The sequence below is a fragment of the Dermochelys coriacea genome, chromosome 7 (genome assembly GCF_009764565.3).
Source record: "Dermochelys coriacea isolate rDerCor1 chromosome 7, rDerCor1.pri.v4, whole genome shotgun sequence".
Taxonomy (NCBI): Eukaryota; Metazoa; Chordata; order Testudines; family Dermochelyidae; genus Dermochelys; species Dermochelys coriacea.
In genome coordinates, this window is record NC_050074.1 from 21614548 (window position 1) to 21636043 (window position 21496).

General features: G+C 43.8%; 1 protein-coding gene across 1 annotated transcript; it reads right to left on the reverse strand.

The window, feature by feature from the left end:
* Positions 1–2243: 2243 nt before the first annotated feature.
* LOC119858432 (40S ribosomal protein S18-like) lies at positions 2244–2761 on the reverse strand. The gene has a single exon (XM_038409007.2). It carries the CDS (start codon positions 2529–2531, stop codon positions 2283–2285), a length of 249 nt encoding a protein of 82 aa, XP_038264935.2. The 5' UTR covers positions 2532–2761; the 3' UTR covers positions 2244–2282.
* Between the last annotated feature and the right edge of the window lie 18735 nt (positions 2762–21496).

Genomic DNA, 21496 nt, shown 5'->3' on the forward strand with positions numbered 1-21496 from the left:
TGGAGGAGGTCCATCAATGGCTATTAGCCAGGATGGACAGGGATGGTGTCCCTAGCCTTTATTTGCCAGAAGCTGGGAATGGCTGATAGCGGTGGATCACTTGGTCATTACCTGTTCTGTTCATTCCTTCTGGGACACCTGACATTGGCCACTGTTGGAAGACAGGATACTGGGCTAGATGGATCTTTGGTCTGACTCAGTATGGCCATTCTTATGTTCTTATGAGCTTTTTCATATTTATTAAGGCTAATAAAATAGTCATTGTGATCCCAATCCTGCACTATCAGTTAAAATTTTGCCCCAATAAGGCAGGATTTGGCCCACTTATTATTAATCATTTTATATAGTGCAGTGGTTTAAATGAATGTTAATCTTGGAAGCAAAATTAAGCAGAATAGATACATCCTCTAGTCCAGTTCCCTTTGGGTCAAATTCTCCTCTTAGTTACAGCAGTATAAGTCTGGAGCAATTCTACTGATTTCATTAGAGTTATTCCAGATTTGCTGAGGTTGGACTGAGATCAGAATCTGTCCCTGCATTTACATTTATATCAAAGTGTGATTACTCAGTTTATATATTTTGTGAGAACAAATCACACACCACAGTCTAGATCGCAAATGTGTTACAGCTGACAGTAAACTATTGCAGAATTTGCTGTGAAATTGAGTACAAGGGCTTGATTCTCCAATCAGCTACACAAGAATAAGTCATGAGTAACTATCTTGAACTCAATGGTGTAAAACTGATGTAGGATTGTACCTCACAGCACAATATTGTGGAGGCAGCACTCTTAGCCCCTGCATTGGGGTGAGTTGCGCATTCTTTAAAGCAACCAAACAGCAACCTCTCCATTTAATTAAAGAGAGGTACTGACCAGCTCTGAATGGGAGATTTGGGCTGAAGGAAGATGCAGAGTCTGTGGGCTCAGGGCAAGAAAGAAAATTATTAAACAGTTGATCATGATTTATTACCTGAAGAACACTTACCTATGAAAGATTGAAATTCTAGATTCTAATTGAAGAGCCCCATTATACACAATGGATTCAGTGGGCCAAATCTCGTTCACTCTTTTCATGTGACTGCACTCATTGGGATCAATGGGATTACTCATGTGAGTAAGCAGAGCAGAATGTGGTCGATCATCAGTGTTCAAAGCTCCAATACCATCATCAATAAAATGTCATGTGTGTTTTCTTTCTAAACTCAGCTAGTTTATTTTGGTCATTGCAATATGAATGACCAGCTAGATAGACTGAAAGTCAGTGTTAAACACACATTTTTTCTTAAGATTATTTTCCTGCTCCACTACAAGAATATAAATCCTTTCATGTGTCTCTGGTTATTAAATACTTACTATTAAAAACTAGGGTACAGCTCAAGGTGTAAAAGCGAGCCACCTATAACATCTGTCAAACTAATGCTGGATTATAAACTTCTGCTTTCGCTTATACCACTATAAATCGGGAGTAACATCACTAAGTAAGTGGGTTTACATTGGCACAAAACTGGGGTAAAGCAGAGCAGAATCTGGCTCCAGAACTGAACTACTTGCATGCTGACTTTTGCTAGGATTTTTCCTTGCTAGTGTCAGGCCGGCTTGAGAGGCATCATGCAAATAATACGATGATTGTGACCCTGATGTGCTTTCACTGCATTCAGTGGCACTGTCTTGTCCCCAGTGAACAAGACATTAACCTCAGCGAATCTTAATGGCTAACGTAATAGGTTAGGCTTCTGGTGTCCTGAGATCTATGCCTACCAATATTATCTCACTGTTTCCTTGGATTCCCCCATCAGTCTGTATCCATTTTTTGTCTTATCTTATACTTAGATTGCAACCCCCTTGGGGCAGGGACCATCTCTTTATTCGTTGTTTGTACAGTGCCTAGCACAATGGGGTCTTGGTCCATGACTGGGCATTACAACAATACAAATAATAATCATTAGCTCTAGGAGGGGCTCAAGGATCAACTCTCCTTGTACAGGAGCTCTGGGGAAGGACTATAAACCAGCTAATTGGGGAGAGTGGCTGAGGAAAAGTTAGAGGCATGATCCCAGGCCAATAGGAATTGGTTGGGGAAGGGTTTGTGGGCTTATGTTAATGTGTTCTGATTTCTGTTTATAAACATTCCCCCTTTAGGATAACCCCCTGGCTTACTGCACTGTTTTTGTTTCACCATCTTAAGGTTCCATAGGTGGGGGAGAGGCTAGGGACACTTGTTATTTATTTATTTATTTATTTATTTTGAGAACAGCATTTTATTGCAGACACAGGGCAGACATTACTTCTTCTTGGAGACACCGACAGTTCTGGCCCGGTGCCCAGTCATCTTGGTGTGCTGGCCCTGCATGCGCAGCCCCCAGAAGTGGCGCAGGCCCCGATGCACCTGGATTTTCTTTAGCCACTCCAGGTCCTTGCGTAGTTTGTTGTCCAGCCAGTTGGCCAGATCCTGGCTGTATTTGCCGTCTTTGACATCCTTCTGCCTGTTGAGGAACCAGTCGGGGATCTTGTACTGACGGGGGTTCTGCATGATAGTGATGACACTCTCCACCTCATCCTCTGTCGGTTCCCCAGCCCTCTTGGTCAGGCCAATGTCCGCTTCCCTCAGCACCACATGAGCGTAGGGTCGACCCACACCCTTGATGGCGGTGATGGCGAAGGCGATTTTCCGTCACCCATCTATGTTGGTGTTGAGCACTCACAGGATGTGCTGGAATTTCTCAGGGATCACAAGAGACACGGCGGCTACTCCGCATTAAAAGGCAGTTAGTTAGTCACTCAATCGGTATAAAGTTACAGAACAATGAATATTTGAAGCAACCAAACCAAACTCTTCAAGATCCTTCAACTTCGCAAGGGAAAAGAGGTGGGGTTTGAAAACTGAATCCATATCCAACATTTTTAACCTGAGCCCTAGTTTTAAGTAGAAAGGACCAGCTTTTCAAAGCTGTTTAGGCTGAACTTTCAGAGGCGTCTCAGACTTTTGAAAATGCCATGAGGCACCTACTTGCATCATGAGTAGTGGTAAGCAAAGTGTTTTGGCCTCAACTCTTTTTTTGCTGAAAAATGCTGGTTAACTGAAACATGTTGTGAATTTGTGTCTAATTTGCTGTGTTGCTTTGGTAACCCCGTCCCAGCCTCCCCAAAACAAAAAACAAAAACCAACCCACCAAAACCACACACCCCAAAATGTTTTGGTTTAGACATTTTTGAAAGAAAATGTTTTAATTTTCAGTCAAAATTATTTTTCTTTTCAGATTTTATTTCAATTTTAAGAAGGTTAAAAAACCCTCAATAATTAAACAAAATGTTTTGCTCAACCCACAACTTTTTTTTAAAGTTTTCAAAAAATAAAAATAAAATAAAATAAAATAAAATAAAATATTGGGGTAAACTGAAATGAATTTTTGTTTTATTTTTGATTTTTTGCTTCAGCCATGGTACTGGAAAAATCAATTATTTACACAGTGGGAATCTTCCAGTGCCTAAATACCTTTGAAAATCTGGCTCAAAGCCCACAGGAGTTAATGAAACAATCAAACTCGTATAGGAGTTGATGAAACAATCAAATCCTTAGCATTTACTAGATTTTTTTACAAGTTGCAAAGCTTAAAAACCAGGCAAGGATCTGTTGGCTCATGCTGTCTCTTGTTTATATTTCATGCCAAAAAGGGTTGAGCACTGGAATATTTGTGGTCATATCAGTGTACGCTGGATTGCACTTTACATGTCTTGAGGTCAATATGCTGTTAAGAGCCCAAGGGTTAGATGAACTAAGGGTAAGAAAGCTGTTAAGACGTGATATGCTAGGACATTCAATTGTAAACAAACTCTGCACCCACTGTAAAGTCATTTGGTCCATCTGCCCTTAGAGCATGTTTGCCACTTCCTGAGTGCCTTGATCCTGAAAAATGCTCAGTCCCGCACTGATCCAAGGGAATTGTGCGTGCTCAGAACCCCTTGAAAGGGCAAGTGTGCTCCAAGGAAGGATAATAAATGTATAACATGGGCTCTCACACAGGTGTCAGTAGCATGCCGTCTCCATGTTTCTATCAATCTTCTATCTACAGCTCCCATTGCCACAATATCTGAGCACCTCACAATCTTTGTCCTCCTGTGATGGAGGGAGGTGCTATTATCCCCATTGTACCAATGGAGAACTGATGCGCAGAGAGGCTAAGTGACTTGCCCAAGGTCACATAGCAAGTCTGTGGCAGAACGAGAAACTGAACCTGGGTTTTTCAAGCCCTAAGCTATCACCTTAACCACTGAGCCATCCCTCCTTTTCCAAACGGGATTGCAGGTCCCAGCTAGATTGGCCGCTGTATGGAAAGGAGAGGTATTACTGACGTACGATCTATACACATATATTACATATTAAAACAAAATCTATCTGATGGCTGTTCAGTGGCCTATGTGAAATGAGTTTACTGGTCTCAGCCCAGCTCTTAATTGATGTATGTCTGCACCACAAAACCCACCACTGCATTAGGCACTAATTCATTGTTGCCAGGCTCATCAGAAGCACTGAACACTGAATTAGAGGTGCCTGGAAATTAGACGTGATCACTCTAGTTCACGGCTGAGGCCCAGTGGCCAGGCAGTGCAGAAGGAAGCTTGCGCTGCTACTTGCCTGGGTTGGGTCTGTTCTATGGCTGAGCAAGCAGGTCCTCCTGTCTGCCAAAAATGCAATGCCTGCAGTCCATTGCCTGTAGGAGATGCTTCATCTGAATTATAGAAGCTCATCACTAACCCTCCCTCTGCATGCTCTTTTGAAAAGGCTAGTTGCTCCTCGAGTCCCTTATCACAGAGTGAAATGAAGCCTAAACACTGGGTACAAGGATGAGCTGACTGCAGATTAAATAATCATTCGTTTCATTTGAAATTGGTTAGGGATCTGCAATGATGCGTCCACAATGTCTCCCAGGGCCCCTTTCCCCTGCTGTCCTGGAAAGCAACCTTTCAGGACCGTGTTTTCATTTCACTCCAACTTGCTTGATTCCTGCTCGACTAGGGCAATGTAAACGGCTTTCACTATGCATTGGCAACAGCGCCACCTGCTGAAGTCCAAGCATCAGTGCACTCTGTGCCTGTCAAGATGAGGGAGTCTTATAAATAGATGTTAAATGGCTTGATGTGATACCCACTGGGTTATACTGGTACAGTTCAGCTTTATTCTCAGCCGAGTACCTAGGGAACTACTCAATGTGTGTCTGTAATCTCTGAATTAAGAGCACTTGCTTTGGATTTAAACTTATTTTTCCTATTGTCTTGAATGAGTCACATGACTAAGAGCTCGGGCATCATCTGCTTGTCTCTTAATACGTCGCATTTACCTAGAGATTTTCATCCAGAAGTGCTTTAGCTAATGACAACTTCAGGAACCACTTCATCCACTTCTAAAATTCTGCCACTTCTGGGGTGGGATGTGGCAGCCATCTCACACCGAACTGCAGGGCGGCACAACAGCGTAGGGTGGGAAGTGAAGGAAGTAGAGTCATATCCAAATCAAAGTGCTGGGAGGATTTAATAAGGCAGAATGTAATTACCAAGAAGGGAGGACTTCTACTGGCGGTGCGGAATCATGTGGAATATAAATTTAAATGGCATAAATGTGGGGGTTTGAGGGAAGAATTGAAATATGTTTTTTCTGCAAAGTTTAGTTAACTAGCATCCTCTATCTGTGAATAAATGAATGCAGACACCTGAATTTGACTTCAGCAATGAATTACTTTTCTCCCCAACTTCACTTCGTGCACATTACCATAACTAAAGGCAATCAGAAGTCATTACCTACACCCTAGATACAATAAAAAAAAATACACAGTGTATGTCCTATGAAAGAAGGGCCCAATTCTGCCACATTTACAAATTAACAAGGGTGGGCCTTATCCTGCAAACTCTATCAGGTGTAGTGCAATCACTAGCAGATGTAGTACTCAGTGTCTGGAGTAGTTCCACTGAAATCAATGGGCCTGATTCTCCATTTTCTAGCACCTGCTATAATCACTTTCATCAGTGCTGAGTGGGTATAAACATGACCATTCTGCTATGATAACATTTTAAAACCTACTTTGCACAGATGTAAATGACTTCACCATGTTCGGGGCAATGGAGAATCAAGCCCAATAAGCAGTGGTAAGTGTTACAGGATTGGGCCCTATAGGAGCAATAGGAAGGATCAAGAGTTAAGGTTACCAAGGCTCAGCTTTCCTCTGGAAAGATAACCCAATAGTTATAACATAAACAATGCAATGGGAGGCTGCATGTGTGTCTTCTAAACCTAGGATCAAATTCTGCAACCTTTACTCACACCAAATAGCTCCTTACTCGTTGAGTAATCCCATTGACCTCAGTCAGACAATTTATGAAGTAAGATGCCAATCCAGCGAAGACCGACAAATGTGCTTATCCTTACAAAATGTGTGTAGTCCTGTTAGCTTTGATTGTGGGATGACACACAATGCATAAGGTTAAGCAGGTGCATACGTCTTTGCAAGTTTGGGGCCTAAGGTAGTAACGGTTGGTAGGGCTAAGAGAGTCTGGTGCTTCAGTGAAAAGAGGCTGCACCCTTGTCATTTTCAAGTCTATCACCAAGAAGGAGGGGTCTGAAGCTCCTCTGTACACATGCTCCCTTAGCTGCTGGAGCAGGGTTCCACTGTTGTCTCTGACCACGTGGAAGCCAGCATGTTCCAGAGAGCCATTCAAGTGGATGTTCCGCTGGGGCATATACGTATGTCCGTAACAGCTTGGAAGCTAAACTTTGTTTTGTTGCAAACTGAGGAACACATTATGTTGAGAAATGCACAAACAGACAAAACACAATGTGCGGGCAAGCATTTGTCAAAACAGAAGAGGAAAAAAAGCACATGACACACGCACAGCCAGGAACATGCATGTGTGTCCTATGAGACACAGAATACCCTCCTCCACAGGCTTACTCAGATCAGGATGGGTTTGACACTAGAACTGTGTTAAAATGCCATTCCGATTCTATTCCATCTAGCTTCTCAGACTGTGGCCATCCCTGACAGTGGCCCCCCCATGCTTCCATTTTCAGTGGAATACCCAGTTCCTCATGTTCCTGTATTACATTCCAGATCACAGCTCCCCGCCCCTCATAAAGATCTTGTCTCAAATTGCTTTTGAATAAGCCTCTCTACTGGCAACACGACAGCAGAGACGTCCTTAACTGTAAGCGTGTGATTTAATAAATTACACTGTCAAAGCAATTTCTCCCCAACAGAATCCAGCTGGCTCAGGACACAGAGATGCCATGTGTGCTTTAGTATGGGGTACTCTAGTGACGCTAGTGTTGGATAGCAGTAGTGTAAACAAAAGCCAGCCTGCCTCTGGGATACACTGTTTGCGTCTAGGAAATCAGCACATGTACAGATAGATCTTTGTTCTGTGCAAAATAGCAGAACAGACAAGAAGATGTCCCCAGGTATGAAAGCCACGGCACAGGCAGGACAGAAGCAGCCAACATGTGTCATCTTGACATATATCTTTGAGAACCCCAGTAAAGGGGTTCTATTCTATTCTATTTCGGTTTTTACATTGCACTTAGCACCGTAATTACTCAACTCCTTCCAGTGAAGCATTAAGCAGTGTGAAAACTGTGACGTGTTTGTTCTTCTATCCTCTCCACAGGGGGAGAAATGTGAACAGTAAAGTGTCTCATTTGAGGTCCATGTCAACAAAACGCATCTTGCACACAGAGAGGAAGGTGGTGAGGTTTGTCATGGTCCCTAGTTCCTGGAGGAATTCATTCCCCCACAGACCCTGAGAAAGCTCCTAAAAGATGGAAATCGCTAAGGAAGAGTGAGAAAACCCAAACTGGGTCAGAGATTTGAGTTGGTTTGGGTGCCTATCTGAAACTTAGGCACTCTTTGTGAGGGGCCGAGGCCCAACCAGTTGAATCTTGCTACCTGCATCCCTACCTTTGCTCCGGAGAATTCCTCCCTAGCCTAGCACCCTCTTTTTATCAGCAGGAATCTATACAAGGAAAGCTCCAACGCCTCCTCACCGTACTCTCTGCTGGCAGCAGGAGTCTTCCCTTGGTGATCTTTCTTAGGTCCAGATCCTGAAGTCTTTGCTCCATTTATATTCTGTCCTTGCTCTTCTTGACATTTCAATAGTTTTGTCTGACAAAGGTTTTCAGGGTTTGGACCATAATTATTTTAGAAATAGTCACTGTGATCTATGGCCATTTAACCTCTTATCTCCTATCAGAGCGCTTCACAAACAATGAATGTACAGACATGGTATACTCCATTTTACAAATGGGGAACTGAGCCACAAAGAGATTGCATGCCTTGCCCAAGATTACACAGGAAATCTGTGGCAGAGCCTATTACTTGAACACAGATCTCCTGCGACCACATCAGTATATTAAAGACAAGAGCATCCTTCCTCCTTTAGCACCCATCAACCAGGAATGACACTTAATAAGCAAGTCCATGGTGCCACTCATTACCATGGGGAGTGGAATGCTACTGTAGCAAATAGCATAAAGGTATGATTGTATCTGAATTCAGAGTCACTGACAACAAACTTTCATCACCTACCTGATGGGCAGTGACCAGATCCTGGAGAGTATCATTAATAGTAACACATTTTATGAATTAATGCCTCTTTGCTGGGACCCTTCTGTGGGAATTACTGGGACTTCATCTGCAGATTCTGATCTTGAAAGTGCTAGAGCTGCAGTTAGGTCCACACACAGATTCCCAGCACCTTGGGAACATTTTGCTATCACTAAGCACGTCTGAGGTCACCTTAACTAGTGATCATCTGATGTGGCAGCTACTTGCCTCTTTTCCTTTGACCAGTCATTCTGTGTGTGTGTGTGGGGGGGGGGTCACAGGACAGTGTAGAAATATGGATTACGTGGTGCAAAGCCAGGTCTTGCGGAGCAAACAAGTGATCTACTGCACTTTGCCAGAACAATGGCTGATGTGCCACAGCACTCCAGCAACCCCCTAGGGGACGACAACGACAGCTCTGAGGAGACCACAACCGACGCATGCTGGTGTGGCAGAAGCCTGCACATCTGCTGCCTCTTCTGCAGCAATTATACGGATACATTTAAACCTCCAAGGCTTTCAGTCAAGCTCCTTTCTTGAGCTCTAGTCACTCGAGTTTTGTATTCATATGGCAGCCAGAATCGGAAGGCAGTTGGCATCTTGCAGGATCAGAATACAGGGACAGCACAAAAAGGGAGTTGAAATGTTTTGGTCCTGCCCAATGCTAGCAGGTAACATCTGCACAGCTGCTTTGCCAGTGCTGACACAGCTAACAGGATTCCAGCATGCTAGGCCAAGGGAATTCTCTCTTTCAAGCCCAGATCAGTGGTTTGAGTTAAAAGATTCCATAAAAGGGAGAGAGAGAGGCCTCTGAGGTGAAACCATAAGCTTTGTGTAAATGATGCATGACCTAAGCACAGTGCTTTGAAATGATTTGGCTCCAGCTGGATATGACTAAAAGGGAGAAAGCGTTTGCCCCCAAAACCGGGGCTCCTTCATTCATTCATGTGCAAGCTCAGGCTTGTTAGTTTAGAACATACAATTTAAGAGCCAGATACTCAGCTGGTGTAAATAGCTGCATGGCTACGCCCATTTACACAGCTGAGAGTCTGGCCTGGGAAATCTATCTATATATACACACACACACATTTGCTGAAAAGGAAATCTGTTAATAACATGTTTGAAGGGAGTTCTCCTCACAGAAACCAAGCAGCTGATTATCCTAAGCTGTATTTTATTTCTTTGTACATTTACAGTGCAATAGAGAAGAACCTAGTATCTCTTAGGAGGAGTTGGTAGAACCACATATAGTTAAGGTTGACCAAACCTTTCCAACCCTGTTTTCAGTTGTTTATAACTTTGCCAAACCGTAATCATCTAGGCTGAAATTTTCCAAGCCAGATGTTTGCCTCAGGCTTTTTTTTTTTCCTCCTGAAAAGTTTCAGCTAAAATGGCTCGTCTGTTTCTGAAAACAAAAGCGGGAGGTGGGAAGTTGTTTTGCCCATATTAAAAGGTTTTTACAACAATTTCAGTGAGAAGCTCTGGTGTCTCCGTGCTTTGGAGCAAGGTCTTGAAAATTGGCAGGGGAGTGGGCTGTGTGTTAGGGATTCACCTTTTGCTGTATCCATGAAAAACCATCCAAATGTTTTTTTAAAAAAGTATGCAATCATGTAATTAAAGACTTCTAATACATTTGCACAAAGGGGATGAAGTAAGCTTGCTCAAGCAACCTTAATTCTGGCATTTCCTAACTTCTGAGTGTTTGACTTTGCAACCTTTTAATGTAGATTTTGTATACAATTTACCACTTACTCTCTCTCTCTTTCTCTCACACACACTCACACATGCACCAATATGAAGAGCTAAGAAAGACATTCAGACAACTTTGAATGTCTCTGATGCATTGCTGGTTTGTGTCACTACCTGGAGATTGTGTCTACAAAGCTTTTGAGACTGCTAAGAGGGAGTTAACTAGCACCTCAGATATTTTTCTAGCTAGAATGTGGGTCAGGGGAAGGAGTTAACTACAAAATCCTTTCCTGCATCACAGGAGAGGGTATCTCAGTAGCTATTCTGGGTAATTACACACTGATCTCAAGGCCCACAGTGGCCAGGCACAAATGGAAGACTGACATTGACTGCTCATCGCCAACTAGAATAGCCTGGTAATAGCATGAAGTTATGTGCTGGCTTCAGGTAGCGTGATTGGATAGACTCCATCAGCTCTAGCTCCTATACAGCTTGGGACATTAGAAAGCATTTTATCTAGAGAAGGCATGCTGGCCAGAACACCCAGGATGTCCCCAGCTCTTAGCAAAAATTGTCATTGTGATCTTTAAACTTCCCCCAGAGATGCAGAATTGAAACAGCTCAGCCAGAGGATGTCGCTTCTCATGATTCAGCTGTTTAGAACTGCAGTGTTGGGAAGAGGTATGAAGTTCTGGATCTCAGGTCCTGTTAGGGATTGAATCCCACAGCATTCTAGCCCTGAGCAAGGAAAAATTACCCCTTGATGGGATGTATACATGTCTGTGTGGAGGAGGGGGGTGTGATATGTAAAACAGGTGTAAAGAGATAGTAACTGATTAGGTTGATCATAACTAAGTCTACCAGTATATTGTGTTTTCCAAATTGCTCCATTCCCTGCAGCTCTCTTCGCTGTCACATGTGTGTCCATCTGCAGTGGTTCTGGATACAAAAGGGAGATACTGAAACAACCGATTTAACAGATGAAAGCCACACCCAAACGGTCTGACCCAGAGAATGGCCGCCAAGTCATGCACCTGCCCCCCAGCATTAAGTGGATGAGTAGAGGAGTGCTGTGGAAATCCCACTGACCGTAGTATGAGTGAAGAGAGACAGGGGTAAGTCAGCAATTCCAGAGCCCTCTCTTAATCAGGGGAAAGATCCAGAATGATCTTTGCTCCACTGTCATGGCCACTGACCCCCAGCCACAGAGACTTCGGTTCAGCTTTTCATGGGGATGGAAAACACATTCATAGAACCTACCTAGTGCTTTTGTAGGAGAGGGTGAATCCTCCCCCGTTGCCCCATATTCTACTCCTAAAAGCTACCAGCAGGCTGACCCATCTTCCACAGCATATCTCCCTTGCTCGTGGGTCAACTACAGAACAATTCAAGGTGCTGCCCCATCTCTTTTCACTGCCTGTGAGCACCATGTCTCCTTAGCACGCCAAGCCGCTGGCAATGTAACAAACCTGTCCTTTAAATATCGAGATTGCAATGGTACATGCAAGACGAAGCCACTAAACGACTCAGGTGCTAAAAGAGCACTCTCAGAAGATAAGAAAAGCAGTACTTGTGGCACCTTAGAGACTAACAAATTTATTAGAACATAAGCTTTCGTGAGCTACAGCTCACTTCATCGGATGCATTTCACCAAATGCATCCGATGAAGTGAGCTGTAGCTCACGAAAGCTTATGCTCTAATAAATTTGTTAGTCTCTAAGGTGCCACAAGTACTGCTTTTCTTTTTGCGAATACAGACTAACACGGCTGCTACTCTGAAACCTGTCAGAAGATAAGGTCATTGCAGAGAAGCTAAGTGGATTCTTTGAATCTGTCTTCACTGCAGAGGATGTGAGGGAGATTCCCACAACTGAGCCATTCTTTTTGGTGACACATCTGGCAAACTGGCCCAGACTAAGGTGTTAGTAGAGGAGGTTCTGGAACAAACTGATAAATTTAACAGTAATAAGTCACCAGGACCAGATGGTATTCGCTCAAGAGTTCTGGAGGAACTCACAACTGAAATCGCAGAAATATTAACTTTGGTATGTAACCTACTGCTTAGATCAGGGGTTCTCAAACTGTGGGTTATGACCCCATTTTAATAGGGTCGCCAGGGTTGGCATTAGATTTGCTGGGATCCAGGGCCAAAGCCTGTGTCCCACCACCTGGGACTGAAGCTGAAGTCCAAGGGCTTCAGCCCTGCATAGCAGGGCTCAGGTTACATGCCCCTGCCAGGGGCTGAAGCCCTTTGGCTTTGGCTCCCCCCTCTGGGGCAGTGTGGCTTGGGCTTTGGGCCCCCCAACCCAGGGCGGATGGTAAGCTCAGGCTTCAGTCCCCACTCCTGGGTCATGTTGTAATTTTTGTTTCCAGAAGGGGGTCACGGTGCAATGAAGTTTGAGAACCGCTGGTTTAGATTAAGGCCCCAGAGGCAATCCTGGGTACAGGCAGATAAGCCTAACTACAGTACACGGCAAATTGGTTGAAACTATAGCAAGGATTCGCAAAAAGAAAAGGAGTACTTGTGGCACCTTAGAGAGTAACAAATTTATTAGAGCATAAGCTTTCGTGAGCTACAGCTCACTTCGCTTATGCTCTAATAAATTTGTTAGTCTCTAAGATGCCACAAGTACTCCTTTTCTTTTTGCGAATACAGACTAACATGGCTGCTACTCTGAAACCTGTCATATAGCAAGGATTATCAGCCACCTAGATGAACATTTTTCAGAGTAACAGCCATGTTAGTCTGTATTCGCAAAAAGAAAAGGAGTACTTGTGGCACCTTAGAGACTAACAAATTTATTAGAGCATAAGCTTTCGTGAGCTATAACTCACTTCATCGGATGCATTTGGTGGAAAAAACAGAGGGGAGATTGATATACACACACACAGAGAACATGAAACAATGGGTTTATCATACACACTGTAAGGAGAGTGATCACTTAAGATAAGCCATCACCCACAGCAGGGGGGGGAAAGGAGGAAAACCTTCCATGGTGACAAGCAGGTAGGCTAATTCCAGCAGTTAACAAGAATATCAGAGGAACAGTGGGGGGTGGGGTGGGGGGGGAGAAATACCATGGGGAAATAGTTTTACTTTGTGTAATGACTCATCCATTCCCAGTCTCTATTCAAGCCTAAGTTAATTGTATCCAGTTTGCAAATTAATTCCAATTCAGCAGTCTCTCGTTGGAGTCTGTTTTTGAAGCTTTTTTGTTGAAGGATAGCCACTCTTAGGTCTGTAATCGAGTGACCAGAGAGATGGAAGTGTTCTCCAACTGGTTTTTGAATGTTATAATTCTTGACGTCTGATTTGTGTCCATTCATTCTTTTACGTAGAGACTGTCCAGTTTGGCCAATGTACATGGCAGAGGGGCATTGCTGGCACATGATGGCATATATCACATTGGTAGATGTGCAGGTGAACGAGCCTCTGATAGTGTGGCTGATGTGATTAGGCCCTATGATGGTATCCCCTGAATAGATATGTGGACAGAGTTGGCAACGGACTTTGTTGCAAGGATAGGTTCCTGGGTTAGTGGTTCTGTTGTGTGGTGTGTGGTTGCTGGTGAGTCAGAAACAACTCTGACATCATAATCAAAAAGGCTGACAAAGGAGATGCTGTCGTCATCATGAATAGGTCGGAGTATGAACAAGAGGCTACTAGGCAGCTCTCCAACACCACTTTCTACAAGCCATTACCCTCTGATCCCACTGAGAGTTACCAAAAGAAACTACAGCATTTGCTCAAGAAACTCCCTGAAAAAGCACAAGAACAAATCCGCACAGACACACCCCTGGAGCCCCGACCTGGGGTATTCTATCTGCTACCCAAGATCCATAAACCTGGAAATCCTGGACGCCCCATCATCTCAGGCATTGGCACCCTGACAGCAGGATTGTCTGGCTATGTAGACTCCCTCCTCAGGCCCTTCGTTACCAGCACTCCCAGCTATCTTCGAGACACCACCGATTTCCTGAGGAAACTACAGTCCATTGGTGATCTTCCTAAAAACACCATCCTAGCCACTATGGATGTAGAAGCCCTCTACACCAACATTCCACACAAAGATGGACTACAAGCCGTCAGGAACAGTATCCCCGATACTGTCACGGCTAACCTGGTGGCAGAACTTTGTGACTTTGTCCTGACCCATAACTATTTCACATTTGGTGACAATGTATACCTTCAAATCAGCGGCACTGCGATGGGTACCCGCATGGCCCCACAGTATGCCAACATTTTTATGGCTGACTTAGAACAACGCTTCCTCAGCTCTCGTCCCCTAATGCCCCTACTCTACTTGCGCTACATTGATGACATCTTCATCATCTGGACCCAGGGAAAAGAAGCTCTTGAGGAATTCCACCATGATTTCAACAATTTCCATCCCATCATCAACCTCAGCCTGGACCAGTCCACACAAGAGATCCACTTCCTGGACACTACGGTGCTAATAAGCGATGGTCACATAAACACCACCTTATATCGGAAACCTACTGACCGCTATTCCTACCTACATGCCTCTAGCTTTCATCCAGATCATACCACTCGATCCATTGTCTACAGCCAAGCACTACGATATAACCGCATTTGCTCCAACCCCTCAGACAGAGACAAACACCTACAAGATCTCTATCATGCATTCCTACAACTACAATACCCACCTGCTGAAGTGAAGAAACAGATTGACAGAGCCAGAAGAGTAACCAGAAGTCACCTACTACAGGACAGTCCCAACAAAGAAAATAACAGAACGCCACTAGCCATCACCTTCAGCCCCCAACTAAAACCTCTCCAACGCATCATCAAGGATCTACAACCTATCCTGAAGGACGACCCATCACTCTCACAGATCTTGGGAGACAGGCCAGTCCTTGCTTACAGACAGCCCCCCAATCTGAAGCAAATACTTACCAGCAACCACACACCACACAACAGAACCCCTAACCCAGGAACCTATCCTTGCAACAAAGCCCGTTGCCAACTCTGTCCACATATCTATTCAGGGGATACCATCATAGGGCCTAATCACATAGCCACACAATCAGAGGCTCATTCACCTGCACATCTACCAATGTGATATATGCCATCATGTGCCAGCAATGCCCCTCTGCCATGTACATTGGCCAAACTGGACAGTCTCTACGTAAAAGAATGAATGGACACAAATCAGACGTCAAGAATTATAACATTCAAAAACCAGTTGGAGAACACTTCCATCTCTCTGGTCACTCGATTACAGACCTAAGAGTGGCTATCCTTCAACAAAAAAGCTTCAAAAACAGACTCCAACGAGAGACTGCTGAATTGGAATTAATTTGCAAACTGGATACAATTAACTTAGGCTTGAATAGAGACTGGGAATGGATGAGTCATTACACAAAGCAAAACTATTTCCCCATGGTATTTCTCCCCCCCACTCCACCCCCCACTGTTCCTCTGATATTCTTGTTAACTGCTGGAATTAGCCTACCTTGCTTGTCATCATGAAAGGTTTTCCTCCCCCCCCCCCCCCGCTGCTGGTGATGGCTTATCTTAAGTGATCACTCTCCTTACAGTGTGTATGATAAACCCATTGTTTCATGTTCTCTGTGTGTGTATATCAATCTCCCCTCTGTTTTTTCCACCAAATGCATCCGATGAAGTGAGCTGTAGCTCACGAAAGCTTATGCTTTAATAAATTTGTTAGTCTCTAAGGTGCCACAAGTACTCCTTTTCTAGATGACCATGGTATGTTGGGGGAAGAATCAACATGGCTTCTGTGAAGAGAACTCATGCCTCAACAATCAATTAGAATTCTTTGAGGGTGTCAACAAGCATGTGAACAAGGGTGATCCAGTGGATATAGTGTGCTTGGACTTTCAGAAAGCCTTTGACAAGTTCCCTCATCTAACACTCTTATGCAAACTAAGCAGTCTTGGGATAAAAGGGACGGTTCCCTCATGGTTAAAAGATAGGAAACAAAGGATAGGAATAAAAGTGAAGAGAGGTAAAAAGTGGGGTCCTTCAAGGATCTGTTCCACATATTAATAGGATCTGGAAAAGGGGGTAAACAGTGAGGTGGCAAAGGTTGAAGATGATACAAAATTATTCAAGTTAGGTAAGTCCAAAGCAGACTGCAAAGAGTTACAACGGGATTTCACAAAACTGGATGACTGGGGGACAAAATGACAGATGAAATTCAGTGTTGATAAATGCAAAGTAATGCACATTGGAAAACATAATTCTAGCTATGCACACAAAATGATGAGGTTTAAATTAGCTGTTAACAGTCAGGAGAAAGATCTTGGAGTCATCATGGATAGTTCTCTGAAAACATCTGATCAGCAAGCAATGGCAGTAAAAAGAGTGAACAGAAAGTTAGGAAGCATTAGGAAAGGGATAGAAAATAAGACAGAAAGTATCTTAATGCCACTATTTAAATCCATGGTATGCCCACACCTTGAATACTGCGTGAAGTTCTGGTCACCCGATCTCAAAAAAGATACACTGGGGGAAAAGTACAGAGAAGGGCAACAAAAATGATTAAGGGTATGGAATGGCTGCCATATTAGGAGAGATTAATAAGACTGGGACTTTTCAGCTTGGAAAAGAGACAACTAAGAGGTATGATATGATATGATATGATATGATATGATAGAGGTCTATAAAATCATGACCGGTATGGAGAAAGTAAATAAGGAAGTGTTTCCTTCTCATAACACAAGAACAAGGGGTCACCAAATGACATTAATAGGAAAATCAGTAATATTTGGGTACAAATCAGGCTGCAAAAGAAGCATGGCACTTTGAAAAATGTTTTAGTTTTGCTGCAGAGTTAAGTGGGCCTGGCTGCACTCAGGCCTAGGTAGAAAAGCTTTCTGTCCACTCCAGTTCCAGAGACAATTAGTATGGTAGAAACCGGACAGATAGGGGAATCTTGCTGGAGACCTGAAATGCTTTAAAAACAACACACCTGTTGGAGATCCCATATCAATAAAAGAAAAATGCAGCTAAACTTGCAGACTGCAGGCAGGGAAAGCTCCCATTGGCTCCCATAACAGGTTTGAATTCCCAAGTTCCTCAGGATCAGGCCTCACATTGATGATATTAAATTACATTAAATAAAATATTTGAAAAAAAAATCCTCCTTTACTTATCCACCAGAGTTTTGGGTTCCCCCTCAACTGGCGAAGCTCTTGCACAGACCTGCCCACAAGAACGCTGGCTGCAAAATGGCTCAACAACTTTTCGCAGGAAGAAAACCACCCAGAGTGACCATCCCCTGAAAAGCAGCTTCAAGCAAAGGAGCAGAGTCTGGACCTTCTCCAGACACAAAAGATGTCATTCGGATGCTCTGGTGATTGGTGCCATAGAAATACCCTGGATGGAGAGAGATGCTACAGTGATATTCTTAATTATAGGTGGAGCTGGTGGTAGAGCTTGTAACAGGGAGATCATTGACAGCCCAGGAGATGGAGTCTCCCTACTCTCAGTTCTGTTGCCCAGCATCACAGCAGCTGACAGGGAAAGTCCTGCCCAGCCTTTGCAGGCCCCGGACAGAAGATGGAACCTTAAGTGAATTTGGCTGCCAGATTCTAATAAGTCTCTACTGAGCATGTGCAAACTGTGATTTTTCAGAGGCCAAATTTGGCCACTTTTTCCTGGGAACAGCAAAAGGCACAACCCTACCACCAGAAAGACCCCCCCCATCCCTGCCACGTTTCAAGTCCCTGATCCAAAGCATGGAGGCACGAGAGCTTTTAAAAAAATGTCTTACAACCAATTCATTAACATGGGCAAAAAAATGTTTTTTCCCCCTAATCTTGTTCTCAGAAATGGCTAAACCATTTTTGCTAAAATTTTCCACAAAAAATCAGCCTGAGGTATTCACTCAGCATGGAAAATTTCAGCCCAAATGGCTAAGGTTTGGCAGAGTTATAAGCAACTGAAGATGGATTCTTTTAATGGGAAGTGTTGGAAAACTTCACCTATAGATAGAGCTACATGTGCCACCTATAATACACATGATGCCGAGGAACTCTGGTGGGCACGTTAGAAAGGCAGCCAGCCAGACGCGTTACTAACATATAAAGCAGTGTATGAAACTCAGGAAATGCATCGCCGCACATGGATTTAGATGTTAGTGATCTCATCCTTTCTTGCATAGACATAGATCTCTGAATTGAAGTTTTAACCCTTCTGATAGCTTTTAATCTGTGATTTTTAGCTATACACATGCATTCTGCAACCCCCACCAGACAGACAGAATATAATTTTAAAGCATTTCATAATGCATAATAAAGGTTAAATGAATGGTATTCTGATACTCAGTCTCAGCAAAGAGAGCGGGACTGGAATAGCAGGGGGCTCGTAGGTCAGAAGAGAGGTGCTTTGGCAGAGCTGTGTGTGGAGCAGAGGGCACAGGAATGGAGTAGTAGAGCACACTGATGTGGATTGGTAGAGCTGTTTAGGGTCCGGGACTGGAATCGAAGGTAATGCACAGATAGGGATTGGGAAATGCAGCAGAGATGGTGGTGCCCAAAAATGAATATGAAGGCATGCTGCAGTCTCCAGTTCATTGACAGAGCTGTGCAGCAGCTTGCAATTGGAAATGCAGGGGGTGGAGCAAGTCAAGAATATGGTGCATCACAATAGCTGCATAGGGGTACACAACCTCCCCACATTGCAGCTGGCTTTTGCCATAGGTCTTGGGCCTTCAGTTTTATGAGCATTAAATACACTTTCAATCTAAAATCTAAAATAAATTAAGCAGTGAGAATTTCTGACTGCTCTCTGGGTTAAATGCTTCTGCTGTCCTGAGGGGTCATGGTCTTGAGCTGCTAGCCAAGCACCTCCCACATGCAAACCAACTGCTTCAAAGGAAGAAGTGCTTTACCAAAGCAATGATGATTCAGAAATCCACATGCCTTTAACAGGCTCAGGGTACCATTTTCACATTCTGTGCATCATCAATGAAAGCAAAAGAAAACCAGACATGAAATTGGAGCTCTGATTGCATGTGCAGCAGAACTTCCTGCAGCCAACTCTGGGCATTAGCAGAGAGATGAGGCAATCCAAACAGAGAAAAGGGCCTGCAGTGGTGTTTGTCATTTATGCTTAGTAAAGGGAATACTTGAGGCTGCATAGCTAAAAACTAACAGGGTTTTAATGACCGGGTATAAGAAGACTGGATTCAGAGAAGAGGCACTGTTGCCAGGCAACAGTTTATGGAAGTTTATGGCTTGTTATGGCAAGACAGGTGCAGCCAAGTATAGAGTGAATCTTGAGAACCTGTCACTCAATGCCCTGCTGGTAGCAATGGATTAATTTTCATTTGCTTAGAATAAATCTCTTTTTCAAAAACCCTCTATCATACGGCTAGTTACCGTAACCTTGGCTCATAGCCTCATTAAACCACATTCTGATCACCTTCATTCAAACACCGAGGCCCTGTCCACACCACTGCTGAAGCTGTTGTAGGAACAACTGTATGTAAACATAGCTGGGTTCTAGGTAGATTTTCTTCTGAGAAGCGTCTTATTACCATATTGGAAAAATCACATTATATGTTACCTACTGTGATGAAGTGAGCACTTTTGGTAAGGTTTCTTCTGAAGCCTATGTGTGTCTCAGTTTCCCTTATACTTTGCACTGTTACCTATTTGGGGGAGGGGGGAAAGGACTAAGGTTGGTCTCAGGGCAGGCTGAGGGCGTGGCTACACTTATAGCGCTGCAACGTCACAGCTGCACTCGTGCAACTGCACCTCTGCAGCGCTTCAGGTAAAGAGCTACCATGCCTAGTTAATCCACCTCTATGAGCAGAGGTAGCTGTGTCGAAGGAAAAAGCCCTCTTGTTGAAACACTGCTGTCTGCACTGAGGGTTAGGTCAGTATGACTGCATTGCTCAGAGGTGTGGATTTTTCACACCCCTGAGCAATGCAGTTATACTGATGTAAATTTGTAGGGTAGACCAGGTCTCACGAAATCTTATGCTCAAATAAATTTGTTAGTCTCTAAGGTGCCACAAGTACTCCTTTTCTTTTTGATTTAGCAGGACTCTTGGACAGTAACAAACATAACATTGTTAGCTTAGCCTAATGATGAGAACCAATCCTGCTTGTCTGATCACTACTGTAGCATAATTAGCTGGTATGAAAAGGCTGATATTGCAAAGAAATAAAAGCTGGGTGTGCAAATAAAAGACAAAACCAGAGTGAAACCTTTGACATTTTCTGTACCATTCATTTATTACTTTTACAGTTTACTGGAGTGATTTGACCTCTGACTTGGGTAGTTTCTGGCAATTAATGGGTGGTTGGATTGAGGGCTTGAATTTTCAGGCAGGACTACATAAAACCTGTTGGCTTCAGTGAACAAAAACCAATTTGGGGTTGGGGGAGAATTTCAGTTCACCTGTTTTGCAGCCCTCAGTGTTGGGTTCACCCTGGCTCTCCACACTGAAATTTTACTTCAGATATCTTCAAGGAGGGGGCAAGAGCTAGTAGACTTTACCAGCCTTCTGGAGTCTCCACATGGTGGGTTCTGGACCACTCTCCCCCTCCCAAGATCTTTAGATGGAGGCAAACCCTGTCAAGTAGTTCTGGGCCGACTGAATCACCTCAGATCTCAGATGGTGGGTAGTGTAGGGCTACCAGGCATCCTTCAGAAACCTTTCTGTTATTGGGAAGCACAGCAAGCCTGCTTGCCAGCTCCTCAGATAATGTCTGGTGGGAAGAGAGGACCATCTAGCTCCTCCTCAAAGACTTTTGTTGGGGGAGTAAAGGCCCACTCCCGCATAAAAATGGCTACAGGTTAAGGGAGAGTGGTATGTAGTTTGTTGGGAGGCCCAGCCCAGTCCCAGGTTCACATGAAATGGTCTAGAGGTCAGTGCACACCCTTGAGAGCTTTGCTCTGGTAATGAAACCAGAAAAGCTAGATTTTGGTCTGGCAAGACAGGTGCAGCCAAGTATAGAGTGAATGTTGAGAACCTGTCACTCAGTGCCCTGCTGGTAGCAATGGATTAAGTTTTCCTCGACCCTACTCCCTAGTTCTCAGCCTATCTGGTAATTAACAGCTAGAAAATGCTATCCCCTTTGGCTATTATGCTCACTGAATATTCACTTTGGTGCTAACGAGTATCAACTATGGAGTATTAACACAAGATTAAAGAGAGAAAACAGATAACAATATAGCTTGGAAAAAAAATTACATTACAAAATGCAATCTACAGGA

Bases quoted from the DNA above. Each gene is read 5' to 3' on its own strand.
- LOC119858432 (XM_038409007.2), bottom strand. From the start codon at position 2,531: ATGCAGAACCCCCGTCAGTACAAGATCCCCGACTGGTTCCTCAACAGG.